General features: G+C 33.2%; 1 protein-coding gene across 1 annotated transcript; it reads left to right on the top strand.

Moving 5' to 3' along the window:
* The first annotated feature begins 406 nt into the window (after positions 1 to 406).
* LOC139482655 (A disintegrin and metalloproteinase with thrombospondin motifs adt-1-like) lies at positions 407 to 21,510 on the top strand. The gene is made up of 13 exons (XM_071266646.1): positions 407 to 587; positions 5,035 to 5,225; positions 12,783 to 13,115; positions 13,644 to 13,808; positions 14,211 to 14,378; positions 14,870 to 15,040; positions 15,482 to 15,652; positions 16,182 to 16,349; positions 16,882 to 17,052; positions 17,796 to 17,987; positions 18,692 to 18,871; positions 20,130 to 20,318; positions 21,245 to 21,510. Exons 1-13 carry the CDS (start codon positions 514 to 516, stop codon positions 21,439 to 21,441), a joined length of 2,370 nt encoding a protein of 789 aa, XP_071122747.1. The 5' UTR covers positions 407 to 513; the 3' UTR covers positions 21,442 to 21,510.
* The last annotated feature ends 1,152 nt before the right edge of the window (positions 21,511 to 22,662 follow it).

The raw sequence follows: 22,662 nt of genomic DNA, 5'->3' as shown, positions 1-22,662 counted from the left end.
CATTCACCTTTGTCCTGGTGCTGAACTTTATCTTACCTCTTGGAAAACTTTGGGGAAAGTTAATTAATATTTAACGAACCTATAAATATTTCATACAAAATAAAATTTCAGATCGAAAATAATAAATTCCCTTAAGCAAGAAAAGTAGGACACGGGTACAATTTGGACCGAACACTATATATAAAATAAACATAATGTCTCTCCTAACAGTTTGAAATGTGTAATTAACTTCAAATAAAATGTTACTTTCATCCAATACTCCCGAAGACAAAAACCATCATGAATGAATAAGAGATGACACATTTAGATTTTAAGTTTAGATAAATCCACCATGCGAAGCAAACTTTACTTCAACTATTAAAAAAGCCACATGATTTGTCTATATTAGGAGTGAAACGGAAAATTTTATACACTTTTTGAGAAATGCACTTATCAAACTAACAAAAATGAATACGGATGGTCTATTAATCAGTGTTAGAAAAGTAATTAAATATGTATTGGAACCAATGAACGATGCTAATTTATGGAAATAATTTGCTAATTGTGATTTTATTATTCAAACCAAGTGATTTTTCTTCCTTGCAGGAGTAAGTATAATAAATAAATTCCAGATGTATTCAACTTATTTTAAACTTTCTGTTAACCTTCTAATAAAACTAAAATAACGAGGTCCAATTTGTCAGCCGTAATGGGGTAAAAACGACAAATCAAAGAATTCAACTTTATAGCTAATATATAGGACAATGGTGTATATCAAACCACTCCAGACCCTTTTGTTTTCCACATAATATTGCCAATAATTAACAAGTTCCGGGTCGAATCCGATACCGATACCAATAATAGTATATTCACCTGTTTTACCTATTACATTATCTGTACGTTCCGCATCTGACAGGCGCACCACCAAACGGTGTATTTAGGATTTTGCTATATACACGGGTCACCATTTAATCACAAGGTTGACACTACTAAATTTAATCATTGTCAAATTTTAATCAGTGAGACTCTCTAAAATAACAATACGAATACTAAAAATCGGGAATAAGTTCTAAAAATAAGGCGTATAGGCACAGTTTTCAATTTGTTAGCCGGCATGACGTAAAACAGCTATTCACAGAATTCAACTTTATTTATAACTAATATAGGACAATGCTGTTGATTAAAAATACTCCATTTCAGAACTTTTTGTTTTCCAAATAATTAATACTAAAATAAGGCTTACGCATAGTTATATTAATTCAGTCACGGACCCGCGATATCACGGGTATGTTCTAGTCTGAAAATTACGCAATCATCCATGTCTTATTCAATACCCATTTACTAAAATATTTGTATAGATGTATAATTGTTACTTATACTAACATTTGTAATACCCAGTGACAACTATTACATGCATATTATTCATGACGAGAACAAACTAACAATTAACAAATACTATAGTAGATCGTTCTGCAAAGTATCTCGACTTGCTAATTGTGATTTTATTCTTTGTGATTGTCTGTCCTTGTATTGCAAGAATAAGCATACAGCATATATTCCAGATTTTACTTGTGGTAGGCAACATTTCTCGCTTTTCATAATTGTCAAAATGCTTTGTTAAATGGTCTATTTTGTAACTGGGTATTAAGCAAGCAGAAATAAATATATATTTGTATATAAATCTATCAGTAAACAGGTATTGAATACGACATTGCGTATTGAGTCATTTACAGATATAAACTCACAGAAAGTAAAAAAAAAGTTAAGTATGTATTATATACACAATAAAGATAAAAAAAAAACATAACAGAAAGAAATATACCAAAGATGTAATATAACCAAGAACAGAAAAGAGACAGTTTTCTCGTTTGAATTGTTTTAAATTTGTCATGTCCTGCGCCTTTCATAGCTACATTGTAACGGTGTGGGTTTGGCTCAGTATTAAAGGTAGTACGATGACCTGTTAACATCTACCTCATTGATCTCTGGGGGAGAATTGTCGCATATTCTAGCTTGTGATATTAAAAAATGCAAGGACACAAATATATATTAAAAAATCCGATTTGCTATCACTCTGTCATCCTCTTGTTGAAAATAGAATAGATGGAAAAAGGGCAGAAAATTTTACTTGCGGTAATTGAAGATGATTTTCACCGCTGGTAGCTGGTAGCTTTTCACAATATCTACATATACATAATAGCTATCTTTTGCTCTATAACAAAACTGGTTTGAAGAATATTTGGGAAAACATTATAAAGCATTTTGCATTCTGAAAAAAAAAGGTTTAGTTTGAAGAAACGAACCTTCAACAATTGGGAAAATAACAACACTAAGCAGCAAAAGCGATGCTCATTTGCTTTTTATTTTGTGAAAAAGCATAGTTACTATAAGGAATTTTATTTAGCGAACTAAATTAAATGCATAATGTCTCTTGTTTGTTTTTAAATCTAAATGAAGCCTTATTTCATACAGTTTCTATACTATTAAACGAGAAGACCTCATTTTGTGTGTCGCTTCTTTTCCTTCCACGATAAATTAATCATCATGCCTCTGTGTTCTATAGGTAACATGCATAGTCGCATTTGTCATCCATTTATATGATTATTCAGATTGTGTTATTTTGGGAGAAAAACGAGAAAAAAGGCATGCGGATATTGTCCCGTCATTGGACGAAATTTTAAGTCGGATTAGACTTCCGGTTTGCGTTTTTCTGTATAAATACATATACTACGAATAAAGTGTATTTTAATTCTATCTGCTATCATTTTCAAGTTTACTATCCACGGCGATCACAGACGGTTTATTAAATGGAGGAGGGTCTGTATACAATATCATTTGACCACCATGGATCGATTAGTAAACTTGGAATTGAAAGTAAATACACTTTATTTATATAGTAATGAATGTTCATAATTATAAATACAGATAACACAGTGTAGATACTATTCTGTACGCTATCCGGAAGTCGCGATTTTCGAAGCGATGATTTCCAACTGGCTAACAGGACGGTTTTGCCTACGGTAACTTTTCTCATCATTTGTTTACTCTTATATCTACAAAGTGCTTTGAACATCTTCAAGGTATATATAGCATCATAAATATGAGTAACTGTAACAAAAACATGCATTAGAATATAAAATATACGTGTGTATCACATCAACTTGGTAGAAAAAAGTGAAATCGATGGACAATTTTGCTCTCGTAGTACAAAGCAAATAATCTTTTATTGCAAATATTTGCATCAGTTTACAGTTAAATATATACTGTTTCAATATTCTTTTCGTATTTAAGTAGAATATTCGTATTTCATATAAAAAAATATGTTTTCCCTGAGGATCCCAAAATAAATTACTGTACGATCAGTCTAAAACTGACTGTATTCTAGAAGCGATTTCAGATTTTTTGACTGTATGACCAGTCGTGATTTTGAAGAAAAAACAACAGCAATTTGAAGGTATATACGTGTATATGTGATATTATGAACTATCCAGGGAATTATAACGTGTAATTACTTTCATCAGACAATACAAATATATTTCTGATGAATTTTTTAGACGGCAAAATAATTGTATTTTTGTTCCATCAGTCGTATTTAAAATCAAATGCCTAAAAAGTAATACATGATTCTCTTGTGGACTTTGTAATAGTGTTTTTAGCTATTACATTTTTAAAGATTATTTACACCGTCCGCCGTTGACCAATTGATGATATTAACATAAATCAAGCTTATCGTTTAAAATAACAAAAAAAGGATAAAGACAGCTTTGCGTATTCATGTGATATAATTTTGGTAAGTTTACAGAAATAGAAGGTCCATAATGCATTAATCGAGTAAAAATGGAGCAATTTCAGAAAACTTTAATGATTGGTTTAGGAGGTGTTGGAAATACCTGATGGGTGCCCCCATATAATGTAATGTTCAAGTCTGTATCTTATATAAAGTAACCCCATAAAAGATTTTTACTAAAATTCTAAATAGACGGTACACAATACAGTCATTATCATTTATGATAAGGAATCCGAATAAGATTAATTAATAGTTATATCAGTGACGGATTCAAAAAACGGAGACCCGGCAGTTTGAAACCCTTTTTTAACTATCAATTCATTTGTATGGGAACATATATTTGGAATCCCTTTTCTCCTGGATTGGACCCCTCTCCATTTAAAAATGGCCGGAACCCTCAATGTATATTAAGTGGTTTATGAGGAGATGCGCTTACAAAACCGGCGAAACATATTGTATCGGTCCAACGGACGAACGGAAAGACGGACTTCTTTATCACTATAACCCCCCGCTTGACAAAGTGGTGTAAAATTGACACAAGAGACAGTTTTCTCGTTTGAATTGTTTTACATTGTCTTATCGAGGCCTTTTATAGCTCACTATGCGGTATGGGCTTTGCTTATTGTTGAAGGCCGTACGGTGACCTATAGTTTTTAATGTCTGTGTCATTTTGGTCTTTTGTGGATAGTTGTCTCATTGGCAATCATACCACATCTTTTTTTATATAGCTCTACATCTTAAACAAAGTGAAGGAACTGTGATCAATTATAGGCTACAGTACGGCCTCGAATGTGTGTAAATATATGCATTTTTATATAACAACTAAATCTGTGCGTTTGTACAATTTTAAGTATAACGGAGGACATTTCTGAAACTTATATATCAAACCTTCCTCTTATTTTAGCAACATTTAAACATCCTTATACTTAATGTAGTAAGTCGAGTACACCCTATCAAGCTAAAACATGTTTCATAAGTTTTCAGGATGTGAATGTATTGAAATATATTTGTGTTATTTAGAAAAATGCCACCTTCTAATGTATCGTAAATAACTTTGAAATCACCACTAGAATACAGTGACATAAAGACTGATCATACAGTTTTAAAATAAACAAGCGAGACTGATCGTACAGTGAGAAATTCAAACAAGTGTAATTTTCTTATTTCTGGCTTCAAAGATCTGGTTGAAACTTTTACCACGACTTGAAATATACTTCATTGAGTTTTTGGAGGACACAAAAGTTTTACTTTTTTATTCTTCAATATAGATCAGACAACTGTATGTGTTCCGAGTGGTCAGAGTGGACAGAATACACATCATGCTCTGCTCACTGTGGGGGTGGTATAAAATCAAGGAATCGAGTCAGAAAATGTGACGATGACGATACGGACACAACACAAGCCACCATTTGTATTAAAAAGTCTACACAATATCAAGTCTGTAACACTCAAGAATGTGGTAAGTAAAATTTTTTCTTGCATAACATGGGTTAATTGGGAAAAAGCGGTGATTGTATGAGTTACTGCTACCTACATTGTACTCTTACTGGTTTTAATAATAGTTTGGAGTGCTTAAATAATTTTGCACTCTTAAAAGTTTTCATAAAGACTGGAATATAGTAAGATATCACAATGCAATGCGCCAGAAAATTAGACGTTTGCTTTACCATGGTCCAGTTAAACAAACCTGAAAAAATTCCAAACAATTCGTATGATGATAGCAGATATGTTCCTAATATCGTAGCTAAAATCCGTCCCCATATCCCGAATGTGACCTCAGAATAAGACTTATAAACGTGTTTGTAATAACATGAGCAAATCGACGGATGCCACATTTGGAGCAGGATCTGCATACCCATCCAAAGCACTTGAGATCACCCCTAGTTTTTGATTGGGTTCGTGATGCTCAGTCTTTTAATTAGTTTTCTATGTTGTGTTTAGTGTAAATTTAAATTATTATTGTTGTCAGTTTATTTTCGATCTATGAGTTTGAATGTCCCTCTTGTATCTTTCGCCTCCCTATTGTATGGTGTTTTTCTATGCCCTTATGTGTAAATTGTTCAAATAAATGAACCTAAGTCGCAGATTAAACTTCTAAATACTCAGTGCATGCATACCGATATTTTTGTTGACTACTTTGTTAGCTTTCGTCGCTTTAAAATCATAGTTTTATTTAGTGTTTATCTGTATTTTTGGACGATTGACAATTGTTTGTCTTTCCAAAGGTATTCGAGTTTTATCTACCAAACACAATAAAAACAAACAAAAAAGAAACAAACAAACATATAAAGTAAACAAAGCATTAACATTACTGTCGCTCATCTGGGCCACATACATTTTGTATGTAAAAATAGATACAAAGTGTCTTATGACTTGTTACTATATTATTAGGTACAGTATAGTCGCCTATAGTCTTTTTTCTTACAAGCCAAATGTTGCATCTTATTTCATAATCTTTTTGTTCCTTACATCGACCATTGTATAAGACATATGTAAAGGTAAGATGAATGAAAATCTGCGGTAATTAAATATACATTACATAGTTACTTAACATGTTTGCCCCTGGTCCTATACGAGATGAGAGCATAAAGATCATCATTGCAGATGTTGTAAGGCTGTGAGGCTTTTCTGCTTCCATGATATCATCTCTATGTTTGATAACTTCATTAGCAAGGTGTCAATTAACGTCACAGTAATTACTGATACTTTAGTTGCAATTGACTACTTTTAAGGGTATACTGTGCACTTTAATTAAACGTAAAAAAACGTACAAATTTCATTTTAAACATTGGACATAAACAATAAACACTAAATATAAGCAATTATAGGCAACCGTACGGGGTTCAACAATGTATAGTCGTCTAGAAAAGGCCCCGACATGAAAAATATGAAACAATTCAATTGATAACACTAACTGTCTTATTCATAACGAAACAATTTACGAAAAACCAATATATATATATATTTTATTTGTGATAGGGGTGGCAACTCTGAAAAACAAATATCCATTTTTAAATTCTCGAAACATGCTTGTATGTTAGTACTTGTTCTTTTTCTGATAGCCGAGAAAAAAGGACAATCTAACATAACGTGAAAGATATTCTCAATCGCATTTGAGGAACATAGCTGACACTCATTATTTGTTGTCAGATTCATTCGTTGAAGCGTTGCATTTATAGGCAGACAATTCGTTCTTGCCAAAAATTTTAGCCTTGTTGAGCGGAAGTCGCCAACATTTGACAGATACGGCTGCTTACGACTAACAACCACAAAGGATTGGTACAAGTTTAGGCTACTCTTTCCTAAAATATTACATAGTTGAGTATTGGTCGTTTCGTTACCATAAAATTTATTAAAGGTGTTAACGTTTATGTTTCCATTTGCATAATGGTCAAGACCCGCTGTCTGTAAAATAGTTTCGATATTTTCGATATATTTCCATTCATTACATTTAACAGATATAATTTCATCTAGGATAATTTTAGACAGCCGATTATTGGGCAGATTTTTTAATCTAGCGTAGTATGCAATTCTTTGTCTATCCATAAATCTGTTTTTTGACCCCCACCCAAATTCAGCTAGGAGCGCACACTTAGGAATATTCATTTTTGTGTTTAAGATTATTTTCCCCACTTTATATTGAAAACTTTCTAGTAATTCTTTACATTTCTGGGATGACGGGAACCATACTGAACATCCATACGTCAGTGATGGTCGAATAGCCGATATCCACAGAGAATGTCCAAAATTTATACGGTTAAAATCCCCATGTTCACCTAAAATACGAATTGCATGATTTATTTTCCGTTGAAAATTTTCTTTCAGGTACTGTTCTATATGGTATGTAGATTTAAGGGATCTTGAAAAATATAATCCTAAATATTTGTATTCATTTACTTCTTCAATGAGATCGTTCCCCAGATACCATTTTTTATCTGAGTCTTTCTTTTTACCTGTAACCAGAACCTTCGACTTGGATGAATTAAACTTTAAGCTCCATTTTGAAATAAATTTATGCGCTATGTTTAAGAAAATTTGTAGCTTTTCTTCAGTGTTTCCTAATAGGACAATGTCATCAGCGAAAAGAAGGCAGTTTATTAATTCAGAAGCGATGTTAATACCTTAATTTGCCCCCTTCAGCATATCGCACAGGTCAGTCATTAAGACGGAAAAAAGTGTAGGAGATAGAACGCATCCTTGTTTAAGACCAAATTCTTGATCGAACCATTCAGACTCATAATTACCAAAAAGGACTTTATTGCTAACATTCTTATATAATGCCAAACATTAGAACAAACTATAAAAATTATATAACAGACCAATGGCAACCACTGAACTACAGGCTACTAACATTGGACAGCACATTAAGAATGTGGCAGGGTTAAACATGTTTGAAGGCACTAATTCCCCTAGCCTGGGATAGTGGTTTAACAGTAAAACATTAGAACAAACTATAAAAATTATATAACAGACCAATGGCAACCACTGAACTACAGGCTACTAACATTGGACAGCACATTAAGAATGTGGCAGGGTTAAACATGTTTGAAGGCACTAATTCCCCTAGCCTGGGATAGTGGTTTAACAGTAAAACATTAGAACAAACTATAAAAATTAGCAGAAAAGCGCTCAGCTCATCAGATCTACACAAAGCACAAACGCGTACCGGACGTGGTAGGGTATTGAAATATCCATCACAAAGGCACAAGGTACAGATCGGGGAATACTCGCAATTACTGACAGCTACATTTGTGTAGTTCAAAGCAAATAACCTTTTGGTTACTTTTTAGAATATTTATGCAACACATTTTAAACCATCTTACTCCACATAATGTATGCATGTACGTTATAAAACAAACTTTAATTTTATCACGTGCAGATTGATTTCTAGATCATATTTCATTTAATAGCAGCCCCTTGTAATCCCAACATAGAAGGACTAAGTACAAAACAATCACATTACTTTTTATGTAAATTGTTTGAAATTGATATATGTATATATCATGAGAAACTTTACTAAATAAATATAGCGTAAAAAAAGCATCAAAACAGTAACACCAGATGTTCATATAAGATATGTATCTTTTTAACCAGAAATGACGTCAATTGCAGCGACTAATTGATTTTTACTTTAAAATCTTACAAAATATAATAGCCTTGTAGATATTTTGATATTATCTGATATCTTTCTTTGATGGATTCCCCAGGCCTATCATGATTTACACCTTTGCAGTTATTGCAGGTCACTTCCTTCTGTAAAGCTTTTGAATTGAATATGTAATACAGATTGATATACATTAAATTTTGTTTTGTAAATACAGATTTTGTACTTAATACTTTTGCAAAAAAAAAAAAAAAAAAAACCAATTGCCTCTATCCTTTTTCATAACCGTCTGAAATTAAATTCATAGAGCCAAGGTTTTAATGTACCTATAATTTGAAGTTGTTGAAATAACCGCTTCATCCAATGAATCAAGTCGTTGTGAACAAATTTTTACTGTATGTTCTAATGCTGCGCTTTTGCAAATGTATGTAGGGTTGAGCGCTTTCAAACACCTCAAAATTCCGTTTGTATGTGCGTCTCCAAAGCCAGGCGTCTATTTAGGATATAACTGTATTATATTTTAAGATCCGACGGCATCAATTGGGGATTTGATGATCGCAAATTAAGTTTACTGGCGACACGTTAGCGGAGACAGTAAACGGGTATTTACGTCCATCAAATCCCCAATTGATGCTGTCGGAGCTTAATATACAATATTGTTATCTCCATTCTAATTAAACCGACAGAAAACAACGTTAAAACAAGTAATTAAAATATGGCATATGCCTTCTGCGCTTGTGTGTACGTCCCATAGCATCAATTGTCAATTGATGCCATGTACAAAAGTGACGTAATCCAATCAAAATGAACGTTACAAACGTTGTTGCATTAGAATTGTTGTTGTCTGTTGTACCTTTTTTGTATCATGTAATTAGATTTCTAGTTATACTGTTTCAGTTTTTGTTACCGTGGGATTTAATTATTTACTGTACGAAATGCATTTTGACAATTGATGATGGCCGTACGATGTAGTTTACATATGCCAAAGAAGATGTCTGTTTTTTAGTGGCTATTATGTGTTGTAATATGATTTTTTACTAATTTCTTTGATCTTTTATGTGCTTTAAAATCTGATGTTTTGGAAAGGAGTGCATTAACTTCCCGATTTGAACGTTATTGCACTGTCGTAGGATTATTCAACAATCTCCCATTGGTGGGAGGAGCCAACAAGCAGTCACTGTGCATTAACTGCACTGAAAGTGCACAGTAAGGCTCCACCTCTTTTTTACATAAACAAATTATTTATAACTTCTTTTTGTGTATATTTTTTAAGTTGTTTTTTGTTTTTGTCCATCGTTTTTTTCTGTTCCCAATGTTGTTTTTGTTACAGGATTTCCCTGGGAATTGTAAACTTGAAAGAAGAGAATAGTGTGTGTTTTTTTCTAAGATTCGCACTAAAATTAAACTCTTGAGTAGAACCTTACAGGGAATATCTCTGAAAATAGCAAAAAATGAATAAAATTAAATTTTAATAACTAGTACTGTAATTTATACATTCAAGTGAAAATATATAAAAGCCCACCGTTATGCTTTACATTAAATGAAACAAATTCAAAGTTAGTCAGTTAATAAGTCGGCAACATATTTATTCAATGAAAATTAAAGTTACAATTTGAGAATGTAACGGCATCAGAATCATTCAAACGGCATGTATTTGTGATATCACCCAGACAGTGTTTCTTGTTCAAATTCCTTTCAAACGGTTCGGCCACAGCAGTTTTGGTTTGAACGGATTCCTGTAAACTGTCATTCATATCACGATCGGACGGGGGGTTCAAGACATCCGATACTCGCTTTTGAATGTTACAGTTTAAATAGCGGTCTTGTATGTTCGAAGCCTTTCGTAGAGCGGTGCCAAGTCCTTTCCATAATATGTTGCTCATATATTCCTGCTTGCTATAGCGCAGTAGCACATTTTCTTTTACCCGAGTGGTTGGTAAAGTTGCCAACCAAGCCCCCCTTTTCACACATTTCACGCATTAAACCATTCAACTTGTTCACTCCTAACGCGGACTTTCCGTAGCGATGCTTATCTTGGACATCAGAAATAAGTGGTTTGCGATAAAATACGCCAGATGCCTACACATTTCACGCATTAAACCATTCAACTTGTTCACTCCTAACGCGGACTTTCCGTAGCGATGCTTATCTTGGACATCAGAAATAAGTGGTTTGCGATAAAATACGCCAGATGCCTTCAAATATGTTTCATAGAAGTCAACTATGCATCTTGATCCTACAAAAGAAGAATTATGAACTTTAAAATGTATTTTCCTCGCTAAACTTATGTTGCTTGTATAGAAACAGAAAGAAATAACAAGTGGTATTTATTATTATTTAAAATTATTATAAAAACTAGAAAACTCAACTGATTAGTTGGAAAGGGTCTCACCGGCAAAATTTTAAATATTTTATGGGAAACAGTTGAAGAGTTCAGAAAATGATATAGGCCAGTCATCAATCCCGTCCTGTCTTGCTCGAGAGGTTCTTGAGATGAAGCGCCCACAATAACTAGCTTTTGAGGGACGGACGGATGGACAAAGTGAAAATAAAAGACAACCATGTGCTTTTAATATGGGAGTCTTCAGATTTCAACAAGTTTATACGATTAAGCGTGAAACAAAATTGTCACGGTTTTGTCATTCTTTTTGTTTCAGAAATACATAAAACGTGATATGCTAATTGCCGTTTTAAAAACATGTTTTTTTTTAAATAATTTAAATACGTATACACTTACCTCTTGTATAGTGTTTGATATCTTTGTTATCCAGTCGTAAATCGCCTAAACCACCTTTAAACGTCTTGTTGTTTCGACCAATGATACTTATAAATCTTCCAGTAGCATCTTGTCCAGTTTCGAACTGAGAATGGTCCAGATTTCTGTGCTCGTCCCGTCCCCTAAGTCCAAACAGTTTGCAGTTGTAAAACAATACAGTATATTGCAAATAAGTTTAATTTGTATGTCCCTACAATGTCTAATTATAAGGAGACCGCACACAATGTAGTAAAAAGATTTAGGCGGATACTCGTCTCCGTTTTGTTTCCTCGCCTCCATAACAAACCTTTCTAGCCAATAGTTCATACATTAGCAACATCCGCATAATTCTTCTCTATTTTCATCGCAATTTGCGATGGTGATATATCGTCCTCCATTTCCCCGCAAAACTGCGAAAGTGCTAAATTATCAACGTCCTCTTCGGAGATTTGAGATTAAGCATTGCCTCCGACATTTTAAGCTTCTAGACAGACAACAGCTCGTGCAGAATTTTAGCGGGAATAACGTCATTTTGGTCACGCCTTAATAATTAACTATTTAATGTCTGTATAATATAGGATCATATAGCATTTTCATTGGTCATATTACAAATCATATATAGCCACGCCTTACTCATTAAAATTGTTAATGCACTCAAACGCTACGCGTTTTCGATGCATCAACAAATCAATCTTAATTCGTAAGAGCCGTGCTATATATATAACTTGGTGTTATTGGAAATCTTTCCAAGCTAAATAAACCTCATTCTTAACCATATCTCAAAAATCATGATACATGTAATGATGTATAAATCCCTTTTGATGTTTCAAAAAAAAAAACCGCAGTGGAATGTAATACATCTCAAGAAGTCATTTAAATGCACGTTACCATTTTCATGAGTGTAACTGTTTTTTTGTTTTTATCATATATATTAAATCAAGATTAATTTGAGCAAACACTCTTTAAAGCAATCGAATTCACACACACTGACACTGCTTTCTTCTTAACTTCTTGCAAAAAATCTTTGTTTTTGTGTTTTTGGTGACTATTTTATAACTTTGGTTTTATAACTACAATGTGACATGTGGTACATGCCGTCATCAAGACATTATCATTAAAAAACATATTGTTTTGAAATAATATATCTAAAATTTCAGGATGTGAGAAAATTTGTTCTTCTTGGAGTGGTTGGACTGAAGGAAAATGTACCCTTATGTGTGGTGGAGGTACACTTACAGCAACCAGAACGAGGCAATGTCAGGGATCAATTGGCTGTATTGAAATAGACCAAGCTAATAAACCATGCAATACACAACCATGTGTTGGATGCTCGTGTGATTTATGGTCACAATGGTCTGATTTTGGTCTATGTTCGTCAATGTGTGGTAATGGTGAACAAAAACGAAACAGGACGAGAGAATGTTCGCCAAAACTTCAGTGTTTAGGAGCTTCAATAGAATATGCATCATCTCATTGTAATCTTGGTGTCTGTAAGTATAAATATTCCATAACAATGTACGGAAATTACATTTAGAGAATTGTTGTTGCCTATGTGTAGAAAAAAAAGTCAACTGTGAAATGGATTTCAATAGAACACCAATTATCAGTAGTATGATTAAAAAAAATGTGCTACGTAAATGAGATTTTTTTTACCATAATCTCTAATTCAGATATGTTATACTTACTTCTATTGCAAGTAAAAGCGACTAAATTATTTGTCAATTCAGTGCTTGCTATTTTGCAATGAGGTAATAAATTAAAGATTTAATTAGTTTTATAAAAAAATGAGGTCTACGGTATAAGTTAACGAAACAGCCCTCTCAATACATAACTGTCCGCGCCTGAAACGGTTTAGAACTTTTAGGATTGTGTGCTACTACAATGTATTTGACAACCTCTATCTCTCGGTTAGCTCTTAGTAACTTTGAAATTAAACTTTAAATTAGGAGTGAGTCTCATGCATTGTTCATATCTCACAAACTACACCATTAAGTGTGTGGATTCATTTGTTTCCTTAGGTTGTACTGATGCTTGTACTCCATGGTCGCACTGGAGAGGATTGACTTGTTCCGCAACATGTGACTACGGTACCGCAAAACAAAGACGGACGCGGATGTGTGCTCTTCCGTCTTGTAATGAAACAGAAGACAGCATAGGCGAATGCAAAACACGTACATGTACAGGTATACCTTTTGATTTTCAATTAAGTCAGTAAATTCAGAAAATGTTGCGTTCATTCATTATTGCGGTCTTGGACTTTTAGATAATGCATTAGTCCCAGTAGTTATCGATGGACAATAAACAAAGCATGCTTGAATAAATATTACGATTTAAAGTAATTTGGTATACAAATTATGGTACGAGTTTTCATGTTTACCAAACCTTATCTACATAATAACGCACAAACTCAATACTAGACTAATGTTCAACGACCTAAGCTTAATTAATGTGGTTTTCATTTTTAAAAAGTTAATAAGTAAAGTCAGGCTGCTCTTTGGTCGTGTTTCTGTCTCTTTGACTCATTCCCCGTTTCCATTCTCATTTTTTTTGGTAGTATTATATCTAAAAAAATCTTTTTATGATAGGAACTTGTGATTCAACATGTACACAATGGGGAACATGGACATGGTTCCCTTGTACAAAGTCTTGTAATGGTGGAACCAGGATTCGACAACGAACACGAACGTGTACATTTCCAGATTGTCTCGGGGAAGACATTCATTCCGCAACATGCAATAATTTCAAATGTATAGGTGAGTGAAAAAATTAAACATCCATTAAAAACAAACGTTTTTAGTTGTTATTATTGTTATAATTAATGTAAATTAAAGCATAAAATGTTTGTTTTTGCAAGACCGTGTTTGAAACAATGTGAAAACTACAGAAACAATCACTCAACTATAATTTGTTTTCATTTTACTAAAATAAATTTACTGGTAATTTGTTTCGCCACTCCCCATAGTTTTTGGTAAATTACTAAAATACGTTTTAAAAATGTATCAATGTTTCAATTATTAAGTTTGAACTCATTCGAAACATTTTCATTTAGATTTTTGACAACTTCAAAATGAACAAATCCTTCAATTTCCCCCCAAAATGATCATTAATAAATCATTTTCGTACAGGATTTATTTTTCTCGGGATTATTCTGTTTTATCCGATCAACCTCAAGCAATTACTTCACGTTTTTATTTTGTAATAGTATCTAAATAAAGTCATATACGTTTACAAAATTGAATTGTAGAATGCAACGATACTGTTGCGTGTTCTGTTTGGAGTGACTGGGTAGACGGTGATTGCTCGGAGTCATGTGATGTCGGAAAACAAATTCGAACAAGAAATCGGACATGTATCATACCTGAATGCAAGGCGGAAGATGCATATGAGGAAATCTGCAAACGTAAAACATGTGAAGGTATGTTGAAGCTGTGTTTGTTACATGTATATGCAAACAATCCGCAATCACAACAAAAAAGAAAAGTTAAACGACATGAAGGTGACTATAAAGGTCACCGTATGACATTCAACTGTAACTTTACTACAAATTTAAAAAGACCCAAAAATAATAAAAGTACAGATAAAAATTAGAAGATGTGGTATGATTGTAAATGCAACATTTTTCAACTAGTGAGAGACCGAATGACATAGAATGGCTTGTTGTTTAAATTATGTATTTTATATTGAACAATTATTTCAACAGCTAGTAGAATAATCTTAGACAAGTACATGTAACAATCACATCAATTTTAAGATGTTAATATGAATAATTCAATTATATATATTATAATGTAACATATTTAAATGTGTGTATATTTGAGATCAAATTTAATAACATTTGAAAATTTTATATATTTAGAAACCTGCGACTCGACATGCAGTGCATGGTCAGACTGGTATCAGGGTCGTTGTAGCCAAACATGTGACGAGGGGTCATTAATACAACACAGAAATAGGACATGTATCCATGATGATTGTCAAAGTATTGAGAAAAAATCCTCGCCATGTTTAAACCAAAAGCCTTGTCCAGGTATGTTAAAATAAATGCATTCTTACAGAAGTCACATGTATAGTAAAAGGTGTGGACTAAATATATTTTAATTTTAATACATATAAAATTAATACGAAGAAGGAAAGTAAAAGCTATACGTACAGAGTTCAATTAAATTAGCATACCCAGAAAGTGTACCAAAGGAACTATTTCAATAGCTAGAAAGCGACAGTCACTGTCGTTCACACTCAAGTTGGTACTGGTACACGTATCTTCCTTTGAGGGTTTATACAAACTTAAGTCAACAGTTGGGTTCCTGCATTAACACAGAAAATTGTCTCAATCAACAAAATTAACGTAAGACAAAATATACATTTCCATTCATAACACGTCAAATTAAGATTTAAACTAAATATTTCAATCTCGAACCCAGGACTGTTTTATTTCGATTATTAACATAGTTTTCGTCAGTTATTTTTATTTTATGATGAGTGACGATTCAAATGTTGCAAAGTGATGAATACAGCTTGCACATTCATCTTTACTTAAATATTATTTTTTTTTACAGCTACTTGCAATAAGCATTGCTCTCTGTGGACTGGGTGGAAGAATTTCGACTGTCCTGTCATGTGTGGCGGTGGAACATTGATATGGACAAGAGTAAGACAATGTGATCATACTGGATGTCAGCCGTTAGAAACTACAACCTCTCTTTGTAATACTCAAAGTTGTGACGGTAAAAGTTTCTTTAATTATGAATTGAATTTCTACTCCATTTTTTGGAGTGCTTCATAATGTTCAATCTTCATATTTATGTTATTGTTTTAAGCTCCATTTACAATAGTCGGAAGACATTTTATTGTTTTGAAAGTGCGTCCGTCCTTTCGTCTGTCCCGTATCAGTAAAGCATTTTGATTTTGACAGTCTACCACGAGGGTGTGGTCACATCAACTTGAAATCGAATTTATTTATTTATTTTATTGTGAAATTTAAAAAAAATATATGACAAAAGCGGCAGATGTCTTGGCTCACATCGAACAACAAACTATAAAGAGCACCAAAAATAACTAGTGTACAACCATTCAACGGTCAGTTTAATCTATATAAAAAAGAAAAAAAACCACTTATGAACCACATCAATAAACGACAAATACTGAATATTAGAGTCTTTACTTAGGACAGGTGCAAACAAAGGCAGCGGGTTTAAACATTTTAATAGGAATCAATCTTAACCCTTGCATAATTGTAACAGTTTTCATCATTTACAGAAAAATGTGATTTAATCTGTTCGAAATGGTCTGCATGGTCATTGATGGGCGAATGTTCAACATCTTGTGGTGTTGGTACGCAGGCAAAAACAAGGGAAAGACTTTGTTCACAGGATGATTGTGAAGTTGTTGATCAGCAATTGGACAGCTGTATGCTAAGTTCCTGTCCAGGTTAGTAAACATTTAGACCAAAGCTAGTATACATGTGAATTTTCTGATTACCCGTTAATACTCTGGTGAGTTTTGTTATTCATTTCAAATTCTAAAAGTTCAGGGACAAAATCAAATGCTCTTTGTTACGACATTAAAAATAACATAAAACGAAGTAAGAATAGAGCGTAATGTTTCATTCGTAATACAATTGAAAGTTACACGCAGTAAAAAAACATACTAAAACTGACCATAATTTCTTCAGTGTGAAATTTGTTATTGGGTTATAACACAAAAGCTACGTTCAGTCGGGTCTAGGACCTTAAATCTATACACGTTTAAGAAGCATATCAACAATTTTCTATGCGTTATAAGTTGGCCTGTTTAAAGACAAACTTTCTGCCTAATAGTATACAACATAATCGATGGCATTTTCCAGTGCACATATCCCGCTCCAATTCAGGCCGACTTACCTCGCAGAACCTTACCTTCAGTAATAATTGTTAATTTGTTCTCGCCCTGAATTTCCATGAAATATTTGCCACTGGTCTTCAACCAATTTACAGTCGATCAATCATTACTCTGCTGAAAAAAAATGTGATATGAAAAGGGGGAATGTTGAGTAATCAAAAATAAATCATATTTAGTTTAATCCTGTAAATATCTGCTCTTATAACTTGACATACAGTGTCAAATGCTTTTGAAATTCAGAGTTTTTGTTGCATGCGTATAAGAAACTATGTTATTATGCTTTGCACATTTAGATCAGTGTACAGACGAATGTTCAGCCTGGTCAGAATGGGGCGATGGAAGCTGTTCAGTTACATGTGGTAATGGTACCAAACACTCGACGAGAAATCGGACATGCCCATTTCCATTCTCAATTTTATGTAATGTGTCTATATGTACAACTGAAGAAACGAAGGCTGAAAATTGTACAGAACAGCAATGCCCGGGTAAACAATGATTTCAAAAAGATATTTGTACATTTTAAGATCAAGATACTGTATGATATGTATGATCTATGAAAATACAATTCTACTTACTGTGTTTTTAGAAGTAAAACCGACTTTGACACGATTGAAAAACAAATGGGGAAGCGATAGTTGATCAAACGTAAAATGCTTAAAAGGGGCCAATAAACAAGCATCAGTTGACAAAACACTGCTTTCACCATGACCAAAAAAGGCAACAAGACTAACAAATAAAGTGTTCCGGAAGTGTAGACAGTGTTGTACCACTAGTGACATTCGTTATGTTATTCCTATTAAAAATGTTGGCGGTTATATCGGATGCTGATATAAACGCATTAAACATGTGTATGATACATTACTCTTTGTACAAGGTTCGTAACAAAACCTGGCCTAGATCTTATATTGTTTTTTTTAATCTGTTCTTGAAAATTCTAGAACTAGTATGTGACCGAATGCGATAGTTTTAAATAGTTATTCTCTACAAATGAAAGAAACAACACATACTTTGAAAATTGAAATTAAGCTAAAGGAAAAGCAACAAATCAAACTAAATTAAATGCATCACGAACCCGGATGCACAATAAGGTTTGGCTGTTAGTCAAATGTCCCGAACAACGCTACTTTCATACGTTTATAAACTACAAATTTAATGTGTAATCTCTTAGACTATGTTACTTATTTTACAGAACACATTGATTGTGATGTTACTTGTGATACCTGGAGTTATTGGCTGGAGAGTTCGTGTTCAACGTCCTGTGATTACGGAACTGTGATGAAAAATAGAACAAGGGCATGCAACGCCTATAAGGACACGTGCCCTGGTAACGAAATCATGTCGGAACGATGCCGGAACACAATATGTCCAGGTACTGTTCATTTAGTTAATCAAATTAGTACTTGATGTTAATGCATTTATTTAAGCTACAATGCATAGTTTAATTAAATAATGTAAAAATTCTTTCACCAATTTGTGTTTACCATAGTCTATATTGATGAACTATATGAATTTAAGTCTCTTCACTTGTTCAAATCTTCACTTTGGTCGAATGGTTCATGATTATGTATGTTTTAGCTAGCTTTAAAACCAGGTTCAATCCACCATTTTCTACATTGGAAAATGCCTGTACCAAGTCAGGAATATGACAGTTGTTGTCTATTCGTTTAATGTGTTTGGACTTTTGATTTTGCCTTTTGATTTTGGATTTTCCTTTTTGAATTTTCCTCGGAGTTCTGTATTTTTGTGTTTTTACTTTTATTATACAGTTAATGACATAATTTTTTGTGGGATTTTTTTCTTCTTTTAATATTCATGTATCGGTAAAGGAACTTTAATTAACAAAATATAACTTGCAAAAAAAAGTAATGTTACGTAAATAAAGGTCCTGGAATTCAAATAAAAAAGGTTACACAATAACAAATGTCATAGTATATATCAGCAATTTTTAATTTTAGTTGGAGTTTAAAAATTACTAATTAAAAATGTTTAAGCAAACTCTTTTTCGTTGATGTACATGTACATGTATATCCTTTTGTTAATTGATGCTTAGCATTTGACAATTATCCTTTTTACTATGGCCCGTCAATTCAACGAACAAATATATTCAGTGGCGGATCCAGAAATTTTCATAAGTGGGGCCCACTGACTGACCTAAGAGGGGGCCCGCTCCAGTCACGCGTCAATGATTCCCTATATAAGCAACCAAATTTTTTCCCAAAAGGGGGGGAGGCGGGCCCCCTGCTCCCCCCCTAAATCCGCCTCTGATATTCCGTCCAACTTTTCTCAGATACAGTAACTTCTGAACCAAATAACTTTATATTTGGTAAGCAATTACATTTGTAACAGTGATAAAATGTATCATGACATTGTGATTATTCTTTGGATCTGACCGACACTTTCTTATTTCAATTGGCGATACTTTAGATAGTTTTCTTCAATATGTTGAAAGAACTTACAATCTTAGTCACACATTCCTACTACGGAACCGAATGACTTCATATTTGTTCAACAGCTGGGAAGACACTGTTTTTCTCTCTTTTTCAATACTTTAGATTACGGATGGGGTAAAACGATATGTTTGGTTACTTTTTTTAATTTGTCCAATTGAGTTATCTTTCTTTGTACAGAAACTTGTGATATAATTTGTACTTCATGGTCTGACTGGTACGATGAAGAATGCTCAGCTTCATGTGACATTGGCTCAACACATAGAGTTAGAACAAGACAATGTCCAGAGAGTGATTGCAAGATATCAAACGTTATTATGGTCCCGTGTCAGAAAATGTCATGCAGTGATATCATACAGGATGACCAAGGTAATTGACGATGAAAATATTAAAGGTTATATCGAGTTGAGCACAATAGTTTAATTTTTTCAACACTTTTCTTGAGAATAGAGAAAATTCAATAAAGCCAGTTGTATACCCTTTGAATACAAAAAGGCAATCAGCAGATGTATTGGAGAAGACGTTACTAAGTTGAAAAACTTAATATGAAAAATAAATATGTTTAAACTAAACTTAACTAGCAGATGTTCACAGTTTAGTCTGTCAGAAATCTAAAACGTAAGTTTTTATGCTCCATTTATGGGCATTTTGTTTTCTGGTATGTGCATCCGTCCGTCCGTTTGTGTGTCCTTTTGTCCGTTTGTCCGTCTGTCCCGCTTCAGGTTAAAGTGTTTGGTCGATGTAGTTTTTGATGAAGTTGAAGTCCAATCAACTTGAAACTTAGTATACATGTTCCTTACGATATGATCTTTTTAATTTAAATGCCAAATTAGAGTTTTTACCCCATTTTCACGGTCCACTGAACATAGACATTGATATTGCGGATAGGGCATCTGTGTACTAGGGACACATTCTTGTTTTTTTTATATTTTTCATCTCAAATACTTGCTGTAAGGTTCTGCACCTTGCATTCATTAAAAAAAATACAAAGAGAAAGGTACAATATAATATGAAATAAGAAGGACTAGAGGTATTGAAAATTCGGAGCCAGTCCGATGATATTTTGAATGTCTTGTGTTTCCCAGAAAAAAAAAGAGTACAGAATTAATTAGATCCGTACCTTGCAAATATACAGCTAGATTGAAATTAAAACATAACTTACCAATTTTCAGAAAAAAAACTATGTCTATTCCTTTATTTTGGACGGGAAACTAGACAAAATAATGAGTACAATCGTCAACGGAATGTATTTCATATTTTAAAGACCAATACATGCTTTATATATGTACTTGTAGAACATCAACATGTAACCACAAGCTCTAATCCATGTCAACAAGGGACCGCTCTTTATATAGTACATCCATCCGACTGTACCAAGTTTATACAGTGTTCCAATGGACAGAACTTTGAAATGCAGTGTCCACAAACGACAGGATGGAATCCACTGTTAAATGCATGTGATCATAAACGTAATATACCCGGATGCACTTAATGTTTTTTACTTGTTACAATATTTATAAATATGTTTTTTGATAATAGAAATTGTTAATTATACTCAAAAGTGTATGTTAATGTTTAAAGAAAACTTATTTGCTAAATTTGTTGTTTCATGATACTAGTAATAATTCATGACAATATTTGAAGGAAATGGGGTTAATATCAAAGACAAAAACATACAAAAACTTGTATCATCATGCGCATTCACCAGATATACGTTAAAATAGAAACCAGCTGTAAAGAAATGAAAGAGACTTTTGTGGTGCAATATTTGGACGCGTATTTTCTGTTCATTTGAAATCTGACCAGAAACTTTATTAACCGGGATGGTAGCATGTGTTCTTTTTCAAAATGGTATTGTTTAAGTGTTTTTACTCTCTAACTTAAGTAATCAAATCTTAGTTTATCAATTCACATTTAAATCAAGTTGTTTCCAATAAAATCTGTTCTCACGTCCATATTCGGGTTTTTAAAATATAGTCATCGAAATCCTATCCGGAGATGCTTAATATATTGTATCTCAATAATTCTTTGCGCTTGTCAACTCTGAGATTTATGGTGGAAATTGTCAAAGCGCTATAATGATAGCATCTGCTATGTATGTTCAATACTTGTATGGTTTGATTATTTTAACTTTTTTGTTAAACGTCCGCTAGAAGTACTCACGCACATCTTGAGCTAGAGCAAATTTAACAATAAGTGTAGTTGTACTTTGGTCTTACGAGATGAAGGGTGTATAATTGGGTCTGCCACTGGAATGTTTGATACGAGAAATATGAATAAGTTAAAAACACTTATTATGCAAGTTCTGTACCCTACAACTTTACTAATATTTTTATATACATCAATTTGGACTCTTTTTGTAATAAATAGCTTATATTTTGTAGAATTTGCAAACGATTGCTTTAATTATTGGCTAATGACTAGACTGGCCTGCGTTTAAAAGTTTTACAGAGGTTTAAAAGTTTTACAGAGCAAAACAAGGAGACCTAATATTTATCTGTGTAAAAGAGGGGTGAAAGATACCAGCGGGACAGTCAAACTCATAGATCGAAACATAAGCTGACAACGCCATGGCTAAATAATGAAAAGACAAACAGACGAATAATATAGTACACAACACACAGCATAAAAAAACTAAAGACAAAGCAACACGAATCCCACAAAAAAACGGGGGTGATCTCAAGTGCATCGTAACCCGTCGTGTTACTTATAT

This window comes from Mytilus edulis, chromosome 1 (assembly GCF_963676685.1).
Source record: "Mytilus edulis chromosome 1, xbMytEdul2.2, whole genome shotgun sequence".
NCBI lineage: Eukaryota > Metazoa > Mollusca > Bivalvia > Mytilida > Mytilidae > Mytilus > Mytilus edulis.
Note: the sequence above shows the minus strand (reverse complement) of the source record. Positions and strands in the feature narration are given on the sequence as shown.

Coding starts and splice junctions, on each gene's coding strand:
- LOC139482655 (XM_071266646.1), top strand. CDS start 514: ATGCTAATTTATGGAAATAATTTGCTAATTGTGATTTTATTATTCAAA. Junction 13,809..14,210: donor CAAAACACGTACATGTACAG/GTATACCTTTTG, acceptor TTTTTATGATAG/GAACTTGTGATTCAACATGT. Junction 15,653..16,181: donor AAACCAAAAGCCTTGTCCAG/GTATGTTAAAAT, acceptor TTTTTTTTACAG/CTACTTGCAATAAGCATTGC.